This window comes from Sebastes fasciatus, chromosome 14 (genome assembly GCF_043250625.1).
Source record: "Sebastes fasciatus isolate fSebFas1 chromosome 14, fSebFas1.pri, whole genome shotgun sequence".
Taxonomy (NCBI): Eukaryota; Metazoa; Chordata; class Actinopteri; order Perciformes; family Sebastidae; genus Sebastes; species Sebastes fasciatus.
In genome coordinates, this window is record NC_133808.1 from 14301533 (window position 1) to 14322233 (window position 20701).

The 20701-nt window shown below is 36.9% G+C and overlaps 1 protein-coding gene and 1 long non-coding RNA gene across 5 annotated transcripts; one reads left to right on the top strand and one right to left on the bottom strand.

Annotated features, from left to right (window-relative positions):
- Positions 1-1601: 1601 nt before the first annotated feature.
- LOC141782553 (uncharacterized) lies at positions 1602-4676 on the bottom strand. Of its 3 annotated transcripts, XR_012597133.1 has the most exons (5): positions 4557-4676; positions 4150-4458; positions 3958-4048; positions 2331-2406; positions 1602-2205 (listed from the first exon to the last, which is right to left on the bottom strand). It is a non-coding gene; the product is annotated as an uncharacterized LOC141782553 (long non-coding RNA). The 3 variants fall into 3 exon arrangements; XR_012597131.1 differs by having other exon boundaries at positions 3958-4458; XR_012597132.1 differs by having other exon boundaries at positions 2331-2409; positions 3958-4458.
- A 6409-nt stretch (positions 4677-11085) lies between these two features.
- acp6 (acid phosphatase 6, lysophosphatidic) lies at positions 11086-20425 on the top strand. 2 transcript variants are annotated; one of them, XM_074659109.1, is made up of 11 exons: positions 11086-11254; positions 13546-13771; positions 15145-15273; positions 15684-15814; positions 15979-16058; positions 16142-16229; positions 16391-16523; positions 17849-17949; positions 19345-19437; positions 19539-19704; positions 19805-20425. In XM_074659109.1, the coding sequence occupies exons 2-11, from the start codon at positions 13553-13555 to the stop codon at positions 19937-19939; spliced, it is 1275 nt and encodes a 424-aa protein (XP_074515210.1). In that variant the 5' UTR covers positions 11086-11254; positions 13546-13552; the 3' UTR covers positions 19940-20425. The 2 variants fall into 2 exon arrangements, with proteins under 2 accessions (XP_074515210.1, XP_074515211.1); XM_074659110.1 differs by lacking the exon at positions 11086-11254 and adding an exon at positions 11307-11673.
- Positions 20426-20701: the final 276 nt, after the last annotated feature.

Sequence of the window (20701 nt, forward strand, 5' to 3'; positions counted from 1 at the left end):
ATTAGTGTGTGATACTTGACAGTGTCCTTTTATCAATCCAATAAGTTAAATTAGTCACTAGAAACATGGAGTTTCTGAATCTCAGGTGTCATTTTGAAGTCAGATTAGTCTTGGAAAATGTATTCTTTAATATTAAGTTAGACTAAGTGTTTACACAATTGCTCTGGTTGTTGTTGTTTTTTTTCTTCTTTTAAATCATCATTAATTCCATTTTGTACATATGTATTCGTTTTGATTTGTTTTGTTTTTTTAACATTTTGTTTATATATGTATGTATTCATTTATTTATTATTGACAGACTGACTGACTTAGTTAAACCTTTTGTTAGGGTCTGCCAAGAAAATATGCCATTAATCTTGTGAGAACATTTGCAAACTAACGTTATTTCTGTCTTCATGTCTCTGGTTTGTATTTTTCTATTGTACCGAAATGTCTATTTTTGTTGTATTTTTTTTTTTTTTAACATTTTGTTTATATATGTATGTATGTATTCATTTATTTATTATTGACAGACTGACTGACTTATTGAAACTAGTTAAACCTTTTGTTTAGGGTCTGCCAAGAAAATATGCCATTAATCTTGTGAGGAAAATTGCAAACTAACGTTATTTCTGTCATTTTGTACTTATGTATTCATTTTAATTTGTTTTTTTAACATTTTGTTTATATATGTATGTATGTATTAATTTATTAATTACTGACAGACTGACTGATTTATTGAATGAATGTGAAATGGCATATCACGTTAATCAGAACGGTGCTTTTATTTTGAAGTCAATTCCTACACGCTCTTACCGTAATGCCAAAGATATACACGCACCGCTAAAACATCTTGGGGTCTGGCTTAACTTTTCTTTTGTACAAAGTAAAAAACAAACAAACAAAAAAAAAACGTCCTAGTGTCTTTTCCTAACCACTTTTCCTTGACCTCGATGGAAAACGTCGTGAGATCAATAAGAGATGAGGAGGAGAATTCATAAAAGAAGACAACCGTGATATTAGAGATGAGGAGGAGGTGGATGTTATTGCGGCTCTGCATCCTGCACGCGTCATCATGGGTCTGCCGGGTAATACCTAGAGGGGAACCAGCAAACTGGGGGAAACTCGCGAGACTGTTAAGGTTATGATATTTAGTCAGGCAGCGAGTCTCGCGAGAGTTATTGCAAGATCAGATTTCGCGGGCTCCCTTCTAGACACGACCGGTCTGCCATGATGAAACTACAATGTTCAGAAGATGGACTACAAGAGGCGCATGTTCTTAACCCGCGGTGAGTGAAAGAGAGTCCTTCTGCTGCTGTAACACTTCACATCAACATATAATAAAGGATTATTTTTTTATATTGCTTTGAAGAGAAACGGTCATCTTATAGTAAATGTACAGTATTTTTTTTTCTTTACTTTTTTCATTTTGTTTTTCCTTTATTTGTTTTTACTCAGACATTTACATAAACTTACTTAATTAGATACAAATATGAAGTGAACCAACTTTTCCACTTTTTACAATGAAATTATAGAACACACAGATAGTACATGGGGTGCTTTTCATGTGAAATAAGATAAGATAAATAATAATAAAAAAAATTACATTTAGAAAAAAGAAAAATTAAACAAAAGAAGGACGTTTTGGGGAAATATACTTTTTCCACTTCTTCCAAATTTCCTCGAATTTAGTTTCTTGAAGCCTCATTGAGAAAGTAATTCTTTCCATTTCCATTTTTTAAGCCATTTCTTAGTAATTGCTTTTCTAGCAGCTACACTCAATATTCCAAATAAGTATTTTGTTTTAATATTTGTAGATGTTGAAAGTAGAAGACCAAACAGGAGTTTGTCGTACTAATTCTGTGTAAATCTTATGCCGAAAAGAAGAAAAAGAAAAAGTGCCATTTCTGTGTAAAAATTGAATTTAAAATAACTTGTTTTCTGGGAGTTTGTTGCAGGTGAGAAGTGCATTAAAACTAAATGCTGCTTCTCCATGTTTAGTTCTGATAAGGCCATCATTCTCTGGCTATAGGTTCATTTTCATTTTTAAACCTGATCAAATGTGTCTCTCCCTTGTTCTTTCCTGTCCAACATATCTCTTGTTTCTTATTCAGCTCTGTACTGAACTTCATTCTTGTCAGGCCAGGTCAGTACCGACTCCCTCTGCTTGTGATTCATCCTGTATTCTGCACAACTGTGGGGTTGAGGAGGAGCCACCTGTAGGGACTGAAAGAGGAAATTAATTCACTATAACTCAGAAACAAAAGAGCAGTTAGGCAGGAAATATGACATGTTGCTGAGAAATGCTTTGTGAGACATGAGAACATAAGTAAAGACAAACTTCTTCTGACCTCTTTTCCCAACTGAACATGAAACTGGGCATAACTCAGGGTGCTGCTCTCCCGGTCCTGGTTTGGGGTCTTGGTCCTGCTTTTTTATGCAGAGATAACATTGCAGTAATGAGACCCCACAGCAATCTCCAGTTATTACAGACACATTACTATATGAGACAGAGTTGATACTGATTGGTACGTTTAGTCAAGTAAGGGATCCTTTACATAACTAAAAGTAGCAATACTATAAATATAAAAATACTCCACTTCAAGTAAAAATCCTGCATTTAAAATCCTACTTATAGGGGGACACATCATGAAAAACTCACTTTTTCAGATCTCGTGCACATACATTTGTGTATATGAAGTGCCTACCAACCCACAAACTGTGAAATAAGACAACCCTGTCAGTTATTTGTGGGCTGCTTGGATCAGAAAAAATGTGATCCAACAAGCCATTCAGATTTGGCTCCCCTTCCTATGTCACATGCAGGCTCATTAGAATATACCTTGTTGAAATACAAGTATGAACCTGAAAATGAGCATGATATGTCCCCTTTAAGTAAAAGTACAGAAGTATTATCAGCTAAATGTACTGAAAATATCAAAAGTAAAAAAACAATTATTCTGCAGAAAACTTGTGGAACAAACAAAAGTTTGACATTTTTGCCCTCTAGAGGGGGCCATTCACTTTACTTTACTTTGACTTTACTTTGACCTCTAGTACATACAAGATAAATTCAAACATGACACAGCATATCACCAGGACAAAAAAACAAAAACATACAGTCAGCAAAACACTCTGCACCGTTACAAAACATACAACAACAGACGTACAATTGTGCAAATGGGTAGGAAACAGCATCAGCAGATGGAGATAAGTTACACCTTTCAAAATACTTTACGTCTTCCCTAGTGCAGTCATTTCACATTCAGTACCTGTATGGCATGGGGAATAAAAGACCTCTCATATATGTTCCGGCTCGCCCTCAGGACCCTGAATCGACGGCCAGACGGGAGGAGCTCAAACTCAGAGTTTAGTGGGTGTGAAGCGTCTACAGATATCTGTCTGGCCTTCCTCTATCAAATATATCACAGAGCTGCCTTTGTAGCTTGCCATTTGTGTTTTTACATTACCTTAAGGCCACTGTGGGTTCTCTACAGGCTTGTAAAGGGAGGATTGAGCAGAGGGGTATTCAGTTGGTTTCAATCTGCAACCTAGATGCCACTAAATCCTACACATTGTTCCTTTTATGTTATTTACAACTGTGCATTTCCTGCTTTGACAAGTCAAAATGGCTGTCGTGAAAAGGGTCTCTATGTTGAAATGAGAACGGGTTCAGCAATCCATCGACATCATCTAAAATTCCCATTATGCAATGGAAACAGTTTTCTAATAAGAGGATTAACAATATTATACTGTGTGAAATAAATGTAGTAGAAAATACAGACATGTCTAACAAAGCAACTAGCTCATACTTCGGTCACACGACAACGACAAATGGGGGAGGAAGTCAGCAAAGATGAAAGGCACATTAATTTGTTTGAACCGTTTAAAAATGACGCACATACAAGATGTAACTTTTGTAATGATAATTACTACTACTACAAATACACACAGCACTAAATGAAAAGTATTACTCACCTGTAGAGGCAGACAGCTGGAGTGAAGACACACAGAAGAAATCCAATTACAGCTGTGAGTATGTACAGAAAATACCACAGTGGACTGATTTCTGCACAAAATCAGATGTGAGTTAATTTAAGTACAGTTTGAGTTTTGAAATGCATTATGTCTGGTGTAGAGGTGATTAGCCCTGCTTTGTGCTCTACCTACCTTCAGGTTCAGACACCATTAAATTCCACTCAAGAGTCTTCATAACTTTTTCGGCAGTTATATTACATATATAGAGTCCTGCATCGTCATACTGAATGTTAGAAATATTCAGCTTTGAAGGTAAGTTTACGTCTATTCTCACTCTGTGAGAGGTGAAATTTGAAAAAGTCCGATTCAGTCGGTATGAATAAGTGAAAACAGATCTGCCTTTGGTCCAGCTGATTTGAGCTGCATTTGTCTGGGATATGTTGCAGGTGAAGATGACGGAGTCTCCCCCGGCCACCAGTTTGTGCTCAACTGCAAGAATCTCTGTCATTGAAGGGAAAAAAAATCAATCAATATAAAATGAAATGTGTAATTAAATCTAGACAAAAGCATCACAAACACAAACATCCACTGTACAGTACCTGCAGAGACTTGGCACATAATTAATAGCTGAATGGAGAGCAGAGCTGCTTGGTTTCGGCTGAACATGATGACCATCAGACAGAGAAAGACAGACTCAAACTTCAACATCAGCTCTGAAATGCATTTGTGGAGGAGGCGCAGAGAAAAGGAAGTGGTTAGTTGCTGTTTGGCTGCAGTGTGTCGTACCTTTCTTCTTATACAATAATTTAATTCAAATTAGAATGTTGAGAATTGAAACCTGGTCCTTCTTTAATATAAACCTTAAAAATGATTTAATTAGTAACCATTAAAATGCACATTATAGACATGTTTAACTGCAGGAAAGCACCTCTGCATAGTGCTGAACCAACTTTAGCCACAGTGTGATCCTCCTGCTGAGTATACCTTCAATGCATGTTGAATACTTTTTGATGCTCATAGGAAGCATCATAACCAGGTCCTGTTTCTCAGTGGATTAGGTGTCAACAGCTTGTACTTTGGAATTGTTCATCGTTTTAATCACAAGACACTTTGACTCTATTACAAGAACTACATCTGTTACCTTACATTTACAAAATGGCCTCTCTCTCTCTGCAGAGATCCTCAACATGTATCCCCCTGGTGGCATAAAATGCCTAACCCTAACCCTGTACTGAAGACTATGAAGGAATTCTAACCATCTCATTTCATACTGTTTTGTGTGCCAGCATAATAAGACTAACAACCTTGCCAGGGTCCACTTAGGAGGCTTTCACATCAGGGACCCGTGTCCGGATCAGAGTACACTTGACCCCAAAGTCCAGTTCATTTGATTAGTGTGAACACTGTACCGTACTCGGGCACCTGTGACCACCACAAAGGTGGTCTCAAGTCAGTTCATGTGTACTTGGGTATGGTTCGCATCAGGTGTGAAAAGCAACTGTACCAAAACACGGAAGTGGACTGTCAAACAGGAACAGGAAACTCGCAGTTTAAAAAAACCCTGATCTCCATTAGACTTGTGGCTGCTGAAGAACAGACACTTCACTTCTGAAATGTTTCCTGTGGCAACTGAAAGCACGATGGAGCCCTGAATGAGCTGGAACACAACCAGAATGCAACGCAGCCAAATATTGTGGACATAGTATCAGGTTGTAGTTGGACACAACTAGGAGGCAGATGAAGTTTAACTGATTCATTGAAAAGTGCTCAGATTAGATGTGATGGCTGGTAAACGTACCATCTTTCCTTTTTGTGTTGTGTTATCATGAGTTTGTCTGTTTTCAGCTCTTTATAATAAAAGGAAAGGTGTTTAAGAGGTCTAACCCTAACCCTGACCTTTAGGCAATGTTCCATCCAGATATATGTTTCCTATTGTTCATATTGTCTTGATATACCAAGACACTAGTTCAGGAATTGTTTTCAACTGTTCATAATCTGATATGCTGAGACAAAGACAAATAAATATGGTATTATTAGAAAACTATGAGAGAATAGTTTGCACGTCTTCTAAAGTCTGTGACGTCTGCGCTACAGCGGAAAAAAAGGATTTGACTTGAACATTGCCTGTAGACCCTCTTAACGCTCTTTCCCTCTTCCACAAAGTCGAAAATCAGGAAAAAAGAAAAACTTGCATAATTTTTGTTGATCAAAATGATTTAGACAAGTTCAATTTGTTTCAAAAACACATTAAAGTGAAACTACTGCTCCATCTATGAGCTGTTAGTGATTCCTGATCACTCCTGATTCTGACACAACTGCTGCTACTTTTAAAATTCAATACTCTTTATACATTTTGTATACTTTTTAAGGTCTTTATTTGCTTATTTTTTGCTACATTACATGTTCCCTTTCAAAAGCTCTTTCAGTACTGCCGCTGCTTCTGCAACTAGCACAGTATTATTGAAGCTGCTACAAATGATACTACTACTACTACTACTGATACTCGTAAATAAATTATGTTCCATCTAAACTAGTGTTGTGTCATACTGTATCAAGTTCACCTGTGTTGAACACTTAATAATATAAAACTAATATAATATTTTGGTAATGTGTCAGTGAGTTACTTTTTTCTTTATATAAGTAAGTTTTTCAAAGAAAGTGTCAAAGGTATCAGATAGTTAAAAGGCTTTCAGTACTTGTCCACATACTAAGAAGGAATACATTATTAAAAGTTATCAACAAAATAAAAAGGAATGAAATATGTAAAACTTCTCAACATACTAAAAAAATAAAGATTTAAAACTTATCAATAAACTAAATAGGAATTGAAGGACATGCAAGCTGAAAGTTGGAAGGTTAAGGTTAGGCCTTTACCTCAAATAGTTAAGGTTAGGCATTGACCTTGAGTAGTTAAGGTTAGGCATTGACCTTGAGTAGTTACGGTTTGGATAGGCTGTCGTCTTGCAAGTTTTCGCAACTAGGGGGTTACACAAGCCCCCCACAACCCTGTGGCGAAGCATGACAAAGACCCACCCTACTTTGCCTCTACTGTACTATTTTGGGGAGAGGATTACTAATGAAGGTGTCATAAAATATCGTTTTATGTTACTTCTAAGAAAATACAAAAGCTCTGTTGATAGATAATAGAAAACATGACTCATGTTTTGGCATTGTAAATCTAGTCCTAACAGAGAAAAAACACTCCTCAGAGTTGGGGAACATTGTCAGAGCACCAAAGAAGCAAAGAAGAGCCAAGCTGAGGTTTTCAAAAGACCATAAGGAGTGAACCATAGAGGACTGGAGTAAGGTCATCTTCTCTGATGAGTCCAATTTTCAGCTTTGCCCAACACCTGGTCGTCTAATGGTTAGACGGAGACCTGGAGAGGCCTACAAGCCTCAGTGTCTCGCACCTACTGTGAAATTTGGTGGAGGATCGGTGATGATCTGGGGGTGCTTCAGCAAGGCTGGAATCGGCAGATTTGTCTTTGTGAAGGACGCATGAATCAAGCCAAAGTACAAAGTTGTCCTGGAAGAAAACTTGCTTCCCTCTGCTCTGACAATGTTCCCCAACTCTGAGGAGTGTTTTTTCCAGCAGGACAATGCTCCATGCCACACAGCCAGGTCAGTGAAGGTGTGGATGAAGGACCCCCAGATCAGGACCCTGTCATGGCCAGCCCAATCTCCAGACCTGAATCCCATTGAAAACCTCTGGAATGTGGCATAAAGTCACCCAACAGCAATGTGAAAGACTGGTGGAGAGCATGCCAAGACGCATGAAAGCTGTGATTGTAAATCAAGGTTATTCCACCAAATATTGATTTCTGAACTCTTCCTAAGTTAAAACATTAGTGTTGTGTTGTTTAAAAATTAATATGAACTTGTTTTCTTTGCATTATTCCAGATCTGAAAACTCTGCATCTTTCTTGTTATTTTGACCAGTTGTCATTTTCTGCAAATAAATGCTCTAAATGACAATATTTTTATTTGAAATTTGTGAGAAATGTTGTCAGTAGTTTATAGAATAAAACAAAAATGTTCATTTTACTCAAACACATACCAATAAATAGTAAAACCAGAGAAACTGATCATTTTGAAGTGGTCTCTTAATTTTTTCCAGACCTGTATATATATATATTAGGGATGTACCTGGGCCTTGGATATCGGCCGATACCGAGAACTGATCCGACACCAGTGTTTAATTAATAAGCTGTATGCCTCACTGTGTGGAAGAAACTGGGATCATTCTTTTATGTGTAAGGCAACATCAGGCTTGTTTAACATTGCTTTCTGAACTTTGTAAAACAAAATGTGACAAATAAATACATAGATATACATTTACTGAATTGTTATTTATTATTAAAATAATAAATTGTACACCAGCAACTTGGTAAAAAAATATCTTCAAAATTAATAGGAATTACAATTCAAGTGGAAACCTTGCAGCAGTAAATTGTTCAAAACTTACATATGTACAGTTTATAGTATATAAACATAGAATTTAATTGAATAGATCAGCTCCTTTGTCAGCGATACCCGATCCAGCTATTTGAGTCAGTATCGGCCCGATATCCAGTATCGGTATCCAGTATCTATCTATCTATCTATCTATCTATCTATCTATCTATCTATCTATCTATCTATCTATATCTATATCTATATAGATATAGATATAGATAGATAGATATATAGATATATCTATATATATATTTGTTATTATTATTGTAACAAACTAAATTCTAACACTTCAGAAAAAAAAGTAAATTAACATTTTTATGATTTTCTGGTTCTTATTTTAATATCCACTGCAACTGGGGGGTTTAACCCTAAATCTCCGACAGCAAACATTCATTTAAAACACAGAAATCTTTTCTTTTTTTTTACTACAACTAGTAACTGTTGCTGTCAAATCCATGTAGTGGAATAACAGCTACATTACTTCTCTCTGTAATGTAGTGGAGTAAGGTATACAAAAGAAAAAAAGGTAGGATAAAATTAAAAATAATATATAAAGTGCAAAAGGTATTAGGTTTATTCCTGAAGCAGATTTCATGCACACATTACTTATTATTATTGTAACCAGCTATGTTAAATTCTTTAGAATACTTACCAAATAAAATTAGTAAATTAACAGTTTTATATTTTCTGGTTCTTTTTTTCATAATGAAAATATTCTTGGCTTGCAATTTATAATAAACTTACTCTTTTATATGAAAAGTCATGAAGTTGTTTTTTTGTCTTCTTTGTGCAGATGCACTTTTGTCCAGTAGGAGGCCTCAGCACGCTTTGAAGTATCTCCTCCACCACTAATCTTTTAAAAGAATAAGAAAGGTCAGACAGCAATGTGTATTCCTGCACACGTAGGGGTGGAAGGAAATGAGAAGGCAGATACATTGGCCAAACAATCATTAAAACAACACTTAATTGACATACAAATACCGTTAAGTAAAGCAGATGTTAAAACTATCATTAAGGACTACATGCACAAAACCTGGCAAGAATACTGGGACTTAAGTGACACAGGGAGAGACATCTGTAAAGTATTCAGAAACATGTAGGAGCTGGTGGAATATACCCAGACCCTAAGGGAAGAGATGGTCATTACCAATCTGAAAATAGGACATACAGGATTAAACCAAACACTCCATAGAATAGGCAAGCACCCAACTGGACTATGCACGCACTGTAATAAACTGGAAACTGTCTGACATGTTCTTATAGAGTGCAACAAATATGACGAAGAAAGAAGGGAATTAGATAGATAGATAGATAGATAGATAGATAGATAGATAGATAGATAGATAGATAGTACCTTTATTGATCCCGAGGGAAATTCAAGTTTCCAGCATCACAGTTCCATAGTGCAAAAACATGTTAGTAAAAAGGCAGTAAAAAAGTTAGTAGTGCAAAGTACAAAGTACAAAAAAATATACCAGATATAGAAATACAAGGAGATGAAGAGAACTGTTAAAAATGAGTATAGTGCAGGTTAACTCCAGTAGCTTAGTCTATGAAAGTGCACTGTGTGCATTATTATCTGGAGTAGATTATGGAAATATTACAATGGGGAATCTGCTAGGAAAGACATCTAAGAAAGTACACAATCTTCTAATTAATTACTTATGGGGCAACAGGAATAATGGAGAGAATTTAATTATTATTATTATTATTATTATTATTTTATTTTAGTTATTATTATTATTATTATTATTATGCAGTGTGCGTGTAGTGCAATATGCGGTGTATGTATGTGTATATGTGTATATATATGTATATGTATATGTGTATGTATGTGTATGTGTATGTATATATATATTGCAGGTTGTATTGCATGTGCATATTGTATATTATAATTTGTATATTATAAATAATAATTTTCACATTTAAGAAAAGATAACAAATAGTCAATATGATTAAGTTAAATATGTAAGTAATGAATTGGTATTGCGATTAAGTTATATTATAAGTAATGAATTGGTATTCTGGATTGATAACAAATTTATATTTTGATAAGGATAATTATATCAGTAATTAATTTATATTTCTGTATGACACAGATTAAAGGTAATAATTATAGTTAGAATAATTATAAATAATAATAATTATAGTTTAATTAAAGTAAAATTTAATTAGAGTATATGTATGGCTCAATAAGGAATCAGATTAATAATTAATAATTGATTTACGGAGAAGGGATGGGATTAAATACATTTATATTTTTCTCACTTCTTTTCGAATATAATAATCAAGGCATCAAGTTTTGACAATTAATTTTTCTTACGCTTTTCATTGTATGTAAATACTACTTGTTTCTGACTTTCCACTTGTTGGTATGATTATTATTTTTTTTTTCTTCATTTCTTTATTTTGTATTCTACATGTTTGAAATACATTTTGAAATTAAATTTATTATTATCATTAATAATAATTATTATTATAATTTTTTATTTTATTTTATTTATTTATTTATTTTTTCTTTCCTGCCAATCTCCTGCTCCACATCCAGTCCAATAGGTGGCGGTAATGCACCTATACGCTAGTTTGTCAATCGCCAACAAACACCAAGGAAGAGGAAGTAGAAGCAGAAGAAGAAGACAGCCGCAGTGGCTGTCGGGAACAGTAGTTCTCTCTTCTTAGCTAGCACCCTTACCTTCATTGTAGGGTGGCACTTAACACCCTACAGTTCCCGACACCTCCTTTGGCTCGAAGCGGTGGCGATATAGTTACAGCCTTATGACAAGTGATATCTGTACTTCACTGAACGCTGTGTTCCCTCCGAGAGAAGTACTCGCTTCACAAAGTAAGTACTTATTAGCATCAACATCTTATAGAAGAGAGCCTCGTTGTCATGGTGCTGTTAGTTACTTAGATACTGTTGCGATGGAGGTCAAAGAGTTAACGTTGTTGCAGAGTGGTGTGTTTTCTTAACGTGCTTTCACAAGCTTGTGTTGAAAACGAGTTAAGCAATGTGTGTCTGCTAGCTCAGGATATCAGCACTGTGAATAGCTCTTATCTTTATGCTATTTGGGAGTTTAATGTCATAGCTAGGTCATATGAAATGTATATATTTCATGAAACATTTGAGTAGAAGTAGCAGTGCTACTGCATCATCATCATCATCATCATCATCATCATCAGCATCATCATCATCAGCAGCATCATCATCCTCCTGGACATCATTTGACCTGACAGGAAGTTAAACTTTATAATTTAACAAAGGTTAGTAAAGCACATATATCTATATATATATATATATTATACATATATATATATATGTATATATATATATATGTATAATATGTATGTATAATATATATATATATATGTATAATATATATATGTATGTATAATATATATGTATAATATATATATATATATATGTATAATATATATATGTATGTATAATATATATATATGTATAATATATATATGTATAATATGTATGTATAATATATATATGTATGTATAATATATGTATAATATGTATATGTATAATATATATATATATGTATACTAAACATATAACGTTAGTCGATCAAGAAAAAAAATGAATTGGCATTTTGACAATTGATTAATCGTTTTAGTAAAAATTGCCCCAAATTCTCTGGTTCCAGCTTCTCAAATGTAAACTGAATTTTAGAAATAGTGATGTGTATTTTCTCACATTTTTTTTGACATTTCATAGACCAATTGAGATAGTGTACAGATTATTATTGATCATTTAAATAATCGTTTGGTTGCAGCTCGTCCTAGTCGAAAGGATTAGTGAAAATGAATCTGCAACATTTTAAAGTTGTTAAGTAAACATGCTAAGAAGGTTCTTCTCAAATGTGAATATGTTGCAGGTTTTTGTCTATGGTGATAAACAGAATATCTTTGTGTTTTGGAGTGTTGGTCAGACCCAACATAATATCAATATGTCAAATTGTTCTTTAGGAAATTTCGATGATGGGTGAAACTAATTAGTCGATCAACAACAACAACATAATCGGCATTTCGACAATTGATTCATTGTTTTAGTCAAAATGCCCCAAATTCTCTGGTTCCAGCTTCTCAGATGTGAAGATCGGCTGCTGTTCTCTGCTTTTTATAATTGTAAACTGAATTTCAGAAATTATGTGATGTATATTTTCTCATATTTTTTGCCATTTCATAGGTCAATTGAGAAAGTAGTCTGCAGATTAATTGATCATTTAAATAATCGTTAGTTGCAGCTCATCCTAGTCGAAAAGATTAGTTAAAATTAATCTGCAACAATTTTAATAACCGACTGATCATTCATGTCGTTTTGTTAAGCAAACATGCCAAAGGTTCTTTACTTCCATGATAATAAACTGAATATCTTTGGGCTTTGGAGGGTTGGTCCGACCAAACATGCAATATGAATATGTCAAATTGCTCTTTAGGTTATTGTATTATATTAAAATATATCTAAAGAGTATCAGGCTAGGCACGGGAAGTGCATTATTCTCATACTGTCAGAGATGTGTCTGTGTTTTTGTTCCGCTGCTTTGCACGGAGTGGACACCCGCTCGCTCTCTCTCCCTCTCTCTTCCCCGGCTCTCTGAAGCTCTGTACCGCCCATGTGTTTACTACCTGTTTATTTGCATATAGAGCGGGAAAGTGAGATCGGATCACAAGTGGTCACTCAAGACGCATGTGGAGATGCATTCTAATATCAGGTGTGAACAGACATACTTAGAGCTGTCCACTTGTGATCCAACCACTGAGGATGCATGTTAATACCAGGTCTGAACAGGGAGGTATCCGGGAAGGAGGACAGATACATTTTGGTTCACCCAGATAAGGTGAGCCTAGGGAGTGAAACTGGTGCTACAAAACTGAGGACAAGCTCCTTGATTTGAGTTTGAGCTGAGTATTCTCAGAAAGGGATGTAACATAATGTTCCCTACAGTGAACATTTGTGTTACATGGAAGGATAATGCATGTGGATTGTTCCTGAAAATTATTGTTTCTGTTAACGTTACTGTCATTATGATAAACGTTCTTCCCGATCTTCCTCTTAATATTAACCCGAATGCTTGTGTAGTTTATTCAGAGACTAAAACAATGTGTCTGTTTTGTTCACAGCTCAGCCATGAGGAAACTTTGGACCAGAGCAGGTGTTTTAGGTTCGATGTCAGTGGCTTTTGGTTCAATGCTGTGGTCACAGAAGAAGACTGAAGTGGACCAGTTTTCTTCCAGTTGCGCCTCTGCTGACACAAATCCCGGTTCTTCCTACGAACTAAAATTGGTCCAAGTCCTGTTCCGACATGGTGCTAGAACGCCACTTAAGTCAATACCTGATGTGATGGAGGTAAGTCAAGTCAATTCAAGTCCAATTCAAGTCATATAGCACATTTAAAACAACATGAGCTGACCAAAGTGCTTTACAGACATAGGCAGAATAAAAACAGAATAAAAACAGGTCAACAGTGCAGACAACAAAATCTCACACATATCCACAGACAGACACCAAGATAAAAATCCATGAGTAAAAGACTGTTATAATGAGCATTATAAAAGGCCAATTAGTAATCACAATTCAAGTACATTCAAAAGCCAAAGAAAAGAGGTGGGTCTTGAGCTGTGCTTTGAAAGACTCTGTAGAGGGAGCAGATCTGATGTGGAGAGGCAGTTTGTTCCACAGAATAGGGCCCGCAACTGAGAAGGTGCGGTCGAACCCTGAGCTTCCGCCGAGCCCGAGGGACGGCCAGAAGTGACTGGTCGGAAGACCTGAGTGCCCTAGGTTGGGTATAGGGAGTTAAAAGGGCAGATAGGTAGGAGGGAACCGATCAATGAAGTGCTTTAAAGACAAATAATAAAGTCTTAAAATGGACTCTAAAAGTGACAGGGAGCCAGTGGAGGGAAGCGAGTACGGGGTAAATGTGCTCACGTTTCCGGGAACCAGTTAAAAACCTTGCAGCAGCATTCTGCACATACTGCAGGCGTGCCAGTGAAGACTGGCTGACTCCCATGTAGAGGGAGTTACAGTAGTCAAGGCGAAAGGTAATAAAAGCACGGATAACTTTTTTCACAATCATGGAAAGATAAGAAGGGTTTTATTTTTGTTAGGCTTCGCAGTTGGAAGAAGCTGCCTCTCACCACAGAGTTTCTGTTTATCAAACTTAAAAACAGAGTCAAAAAAATCATCCCAAGGTTTTTTGCGGAGGGCTTTATACAGGATGACAGTGGGCCGAGCTTTTCACACAGAATGCTGGTGTATTCGGGGGGCCAAAGATAACCATCTCAGGTTTTTAGGTAAAAATCTTTTTTTGCATTTCATCAACTCGTCTATAAAAACGGATTGAGTGTCACATAATATCTGTAAATATACTAAAAAAAACGATTCACCTACTGTATGTGTTGCGATTTTTTTTTTTTTACAATTTTGAAATAGATTTTTTTAATGCCAGAAACATAATATCTGTCGTATGTTGAAAAATGTCATGAAAAAAGTCATAGTATAATATGTCATAGTATAGTATGTAGAATAAAATAAAGTCATAGTATAGTTTGTCTAAAAAAGTCATAGTGTAGTATGTCGAAAAATGTCACGAAAAAAGTCAGTAAAGTTTGTCGAAAAATGTCATGAAAAAAAAGTCATAGTATAGTATGTTGAATAATGTCATGGAAAAATGTCATGGTATATTGTTTAGAATTACAATTCTTTATCTGGGCACTTGACAGGTCCAATGGGTGCCAACGCTCTTGGAGCCTCCAGCACACACCCACATCGACTATGAAGTGACAGATCTTCAGGGCGGCCCCAGGCCCCCAGCTCCTGTAGAAGAGAGCTATCGAAAAAACATACTGACCGTGAGTAGGGTACTTTTGTGGTGTTGAGTGTGTAGCAACTCAGGTGTAGCAACTTGTGTAGTTGGCTCCTGGTAAGAGGCTTTGTGGGAGGCTAATACATTGTCATGGGAAACATTCAGACCTGTAGTAGCTTGCAAAGTGCCATTCAGTTTAGGTGTGCCTGCGTCAGGCCCATGGCATTTAATCTGGCACAGTTTACTTGAACACTCAATGAGATAAGTAGTTACATCTGTGCTTTTTCTGCTATGACAAGTTAATACCTGCTGTGGTAAAGGCCTGTTGTTTTATATGTTATACGATCACCTGTGTAATTAAGTTGTGACTAGTGATTTTGAATTTAATTTGTTTTATAGACTGCACATTTGGTTGTTTTTGCCCTAAAACCTGATCCTGTTTGTCGCACTTGGCAGGGTGGCACGTACCCCGGTCAGCTGACCACAGTGGGCATGCAGCAGCTGTATGAGCTGGGCAAGAGGCTGAGGAAGAGATACATTGAGGAGAGTCACTTCCTAAGCTCCACCTTTAGTCCAGCTGAAGTCTAGTAAGTGTTGCAAATCATGAAGTGTAGCAAGAGCACAAAACACTTTTCTGCACACTGCAGTTTTGATACATTGTGCTTATGAGCGCAGTACAAAGGGTATCAGCCTAAATGCTTTACTATTTTGAAGTTGGCTGCCTTCCATGACCTGTTTTTTCCATTTTTAGTGTGCGCTCCACTAACATTGTGAGGACCATTGAATCTGCGAAGTGCCTGGTAGCAGGGCTCTTCCAGCAAAAACAAAAAGGTAGGGTAGAAATACATATGTGCATGATGTTATTTATTCTATTCTGGATCTAATCTGTTTTTGGTAATTTTCTGTTCTTGAAGAAACTGTGCCTATATTAACAACGGAGTCAGGATCTGAAATCCTGTATCCTAACTACCATGGATGCAAGCTGCTCAAAATCCTTGGCAGGTACGTAGAGTATATTTTCATACCCAGGCCTATGCACTCGCTACCCAAAACTGGAATCCAGAATAATGTGTTGTGCAAAATTATTAGCAGAGTTGAGATGGCTCTGACAGGTTGTCATGGTGGGTCTGTGTTTCGTGGCTGACACTGTGTGTTCTGTGCAGCCACCGCTGGGCAGAGTCGGCCACTCTGCCAGACATTGCAGCAGACCTGCAGAGCATCCAGATCGCGTTGGGCATCGCTGCTCACCAGCACATCGACTTCATCCTCATTAGGGACGACATGGTTGCCAGAGAGGTGACACTGCCGCCTCATGATTCATATGACTTTTATTAGGTCTCACCACAAGCTATCAGAATACATACTATTATTATGAAGACTCGGCCTGGCTGGAGGCGGCAGCCCAGCAAGCTGCTAGTTATGAAAGATGAAAACTCCACAATAGAATTCATCACGTTTCTGGAGATTTTAACGAGCTATAATAACAGATTCTGCATGATTTGAGACGGTATTTACATAGAGACTGAAAACCTGTTTTTGCATTTTGCATATAGGACTTAAAAGGAGCATTTTTTTGTAATTCAAATAACCATATTTTACTTTAAATGTGCACACTGGGACAACTACTAGAAACTACTAAAAAAATCGATTCACCTGCTGTATGTGTTGCGATTTTTTTTTTTTTACAATTTTGAAATAGATTTTTTTAATGACAGAAACAATATTATTGCTTCATTTGAATCAATGCGGAGGTAGAAGGAAGTTACCACTTATTTTATTATAGTCTGAGTAACGTGACATCATATCTGTTCTATACGTCAACCAAAATAAACGAGAAAGTAGGGTGGTGGCACCCTCACATGTTAAATCCAAAGTGATAAACACTACACATACAGTAAAGTATGGAAACACTTTGGGTTTCACACATTGCAGGAAAAGCAGAGCTAGTCATGATGGCCAATTCATGCTAATTCTGTCATGGACAGGGAACCGTTATCGTATTGTGGTAACGTGCTGTCAAGCCAGCTGTCACTCATCCCAACTGTAGAGCACCCATATACTGACATTTATGTTAAATGCATTCAAACGGCCCTGATGGAGCTGATCTAGGATGTATAAAGAGCTCAGAGATAGTGACGAAGTTAGCGGAAGTATACATGTGTGACTGCGTCTGGTTTTCAAAATAAGATATGCACAAAGGGAACTGTATATAAAACATACATATGTGGAAATAAGATTAATTGGATTATATTCACCAGAAGTATTAAAAAGAAAATACCACTAGTTTATGAGGGAAATGTCTTTAGTCTTTGATTTTTGGGCTGCTGGAAAAAAATGTAATTAATAATGCCTGACAATGACTGATATATTTGAATTCAGGACATCTCTGACTACGTACATGCTGAAAATCAAACATTTTAATATATTAATTTAGATATTTTCCAAAGTAAAAGTCCCTAGAAGTGTATGATTCAAAATATCTCATAACGTGACAGCTCTGGAAAATAGAAAAAGGTGACCAAATGTTCAGACATGTTGTAATTGTAAGTTTCCTTTTTCAAATTTGTATTGCTCAGCTGCAAAGCTGATACTAACTGTGTCAAATCTCTGCACATTAACAGACGCACGGCCTGCCATGCCCATCAGTGCTGGACACCTGGAGGAATAAAGTGGAACAGAGAGCTGTGGACATGATGTGCCATGTGTTTGAACCCAGCAAGAGGTTAGATTAAACTAAGTCTTCAGGGGCCGGTATTTCAAAATGATCTACCAGGATTATAGTGGTTAGATCTTACTCTTAACAGATAGATTATGGTGAGAAAATACCCAGACGTCTATCATATCTATGTTGGTAGAAACGGCTTATGTCACGATGACAACCAGTTAATGTTTCAAAGTATGTATGCGGAATAATAAATAATATGCCATACGTTAATGTTCTGCAATGTGGAGTTTTATATAATGTGCGATCGTTTTTCTATTATTAAACATGCCACAGATAATACAAGTATTATATTGGTTAGATGGCTCTAAATTTCTGTTATCGCTTAGTCACACTGGTTATGGTGGCTAGTAGGGATGTGCATTCCAAGCAAAAATACTATTCGAAAATCACTGGGAATTAGATTAACGTTATTCTCGTAATATTACGACTTTTTTTCTCGTAAAATGATGACTTTATTCTCGTAATAAAATCCCAGATTTTTCTTTTTGGCCCTAATACTCCGTTGTAATAACACCCATTTACGTGATCATGTCAATACTCTGTTACCTTGCTTGTGGGGGCTGTCTGGTGTAGCTGTGGCACAGCTGAGTGGGGACTGTGTACTCTGGAGGTAGAAGGTGAGAGAGAGAGGGAATGAGGTAAGTTAGGTTATCTATGACATTGCCAGTTGCCATAGTAACATAATTGCTTTTATGTGTGTAAAAACACATCATCAACAACACTGAATCCTATAGAAACTCAACCCCCCAAACAGTGCACTTGTGAATGAAGCGCATAATTCGTACTATGTAACTTCATGTAAAGTACTGCAGCAGTCTGAGCACATGTAGCCTAACGCTAGCTACCTACTTACCACAGAAGTCAATGGAGCCAAGTTAGCTCCTGTTAGCATGAGTCTAATTAACGATCGTTACGCGATTTGTTTTAAGTTTGGTAACAATTCAAGTAGCTAGATAAGCAAGACACATTGGTTGTCATCCGTATAGTCTTACGAATGATGCATGTTAGACAATCATTACTACTTTAAATACTTACATTTGAACACGAAAGCTGCGCTCTCACTTGCCCCCATCACTTGCTCCTGTCGGCAGATGGTCCGCCATGTTTTTTTTTCTGTTTACATCCGGGCGCTGGGACTTGAGAATCCATATCCGGTCGTATCGTGATCACCGTGATCCAACCTGCCAATGTTTTGAATTACTGTGGGACAAAGTCAGTGAGATCATTTTGATCCTTGACTGAGAAAAGGGAGATTTCATTGTCCGGATCATTCTGATCCAGATTACAAGTTTTGAAATACCGGCCCCAGAGAGTTGGCTTTTGACTTTGGCTTTTTGGCAATCTTTTAGTTTAACAGGCCACCTTTAATTCTTTCACTCTTGTTCTTGGCAGGGAGAACTTGCAGCTGTGTGTGGGACCCCTCCTGCACACATTTCTATCCAACATTGAGGAGAAACTACACGGCACCTCGTCAGAGCCAAACAGGTTTGGACACCTCTGATTCGACGCACCCATTTTGTTGCACAAACTCAATTGTGTTTTGGTCTTTTAAATGATCCACCGTTTAAATCCTCTCTCTCAAACAGGAAGTTGTTTTTGTACTCTGCACATGACACCACTTTGATTCCCATTCTGATGGCTCTGGGGATTTTTGACATGAAATGGCCACCGTATGCGGCCGATATCACTTTGGAGCTGCACCAACACCGGCAGACCAACAAGTCCTTCGTTAAAGTGTCATACGTAGACCAGGTAGGGGATGAGAATGTGTCTACTTTTATTTATTTATTTATTTATTTATATAAGCTGTTGCATACTTGTGATTTACTCTAAGTTGTTTGTCTTTCTGTAGGATCAACTTATACCAGGTTGTAGTGGAGTCTACTGCCCCCTGGAGGAGTTCAAACAGGTCCTCTCAACACACTCGCTGAGCACTGAACTCTACCACTCACTTTGCAACAGCGCAGAGGGCCGGACCGAACCCTGAACACCTCAACAAACCTTCACATCTCAACACAGCACTACCCATGACATTAACACTCTGACATTCTCCGTTCTCACTCTATTCAGCCATCATCACCAGGGAAGCTTTCTTGTATTACAGCCTCTTTTGGAGATCTTTCAGTTCATATTAAATCATGTCATTTCCTCAGGGGAATACTAAACAATTCATGTACTGTATATCTAATGCTGGGCGTTGTAGGTGAATGTCTTCATAACTATGCAGAATCTGCACAAGTGGAATGATTCGGCTACATCATGTTTTTAAGAGTGAAAAAAATTAGGTTGCCTTCTTGTGGGGATTTGTTGATAGCATCAGACCACAATATGCATTAAATACATGCCCATTATAAAGACCTGTGTTGTTACTATAACACACACATTGTACCTCATCAGTGGGAATACCCTGTGACCTGCTGCTTAAAGTATTATGGTTTGGATTGGTGAGTCATAAATAAAGAGTTTGATCGATGTTAAGTCTCTTTTATCTGTACTATTCCTACCAGCCGAGTAAAACTTCAAAATTAGTAAAGCACAACTAATTTAGTAAGAGCTCAAATGCATTAACATGCTCGCATCTATTTTGGAAGTGTGGTGTCCTCTGAAAGTAGCTTTCACTCCTGAAAAAATGTCAACCTGCTGCTTCTCGGTATGACTTGCTCTCTTTGTTCTAGCTCAATGTTGGTAAGCCGGGTTGACGTGTAGAATGACAAAGACACCACCTGGTCCACACAACTGACTAGATGTG

Bases quoted from the DNA above. Each gene is read 5' to 3' on its own strand.
- acp6 (XM_074659109.1), top strand. From the start codon at position 13,553: ATGAGGAAACTTTGGACCAGAGCAGGTGTTTTAGGTTCGATGTCAGTG. The intron at 16,230-16,390 runs GTACGTAGAGTA...TGTTCTGTGCAG, and splicing joins CTGCTCAAAATCCTTGGCAG to CCACCGCTGGGCAGAGTCGG. The intron at 17,950-19,344 runs GTTAGATTAAAC...TGTTCTTGGCAG, and splicing joins GTGTTTGAACCCAGCAAGAG to GGAGAACTTGCAGCTGTGTG.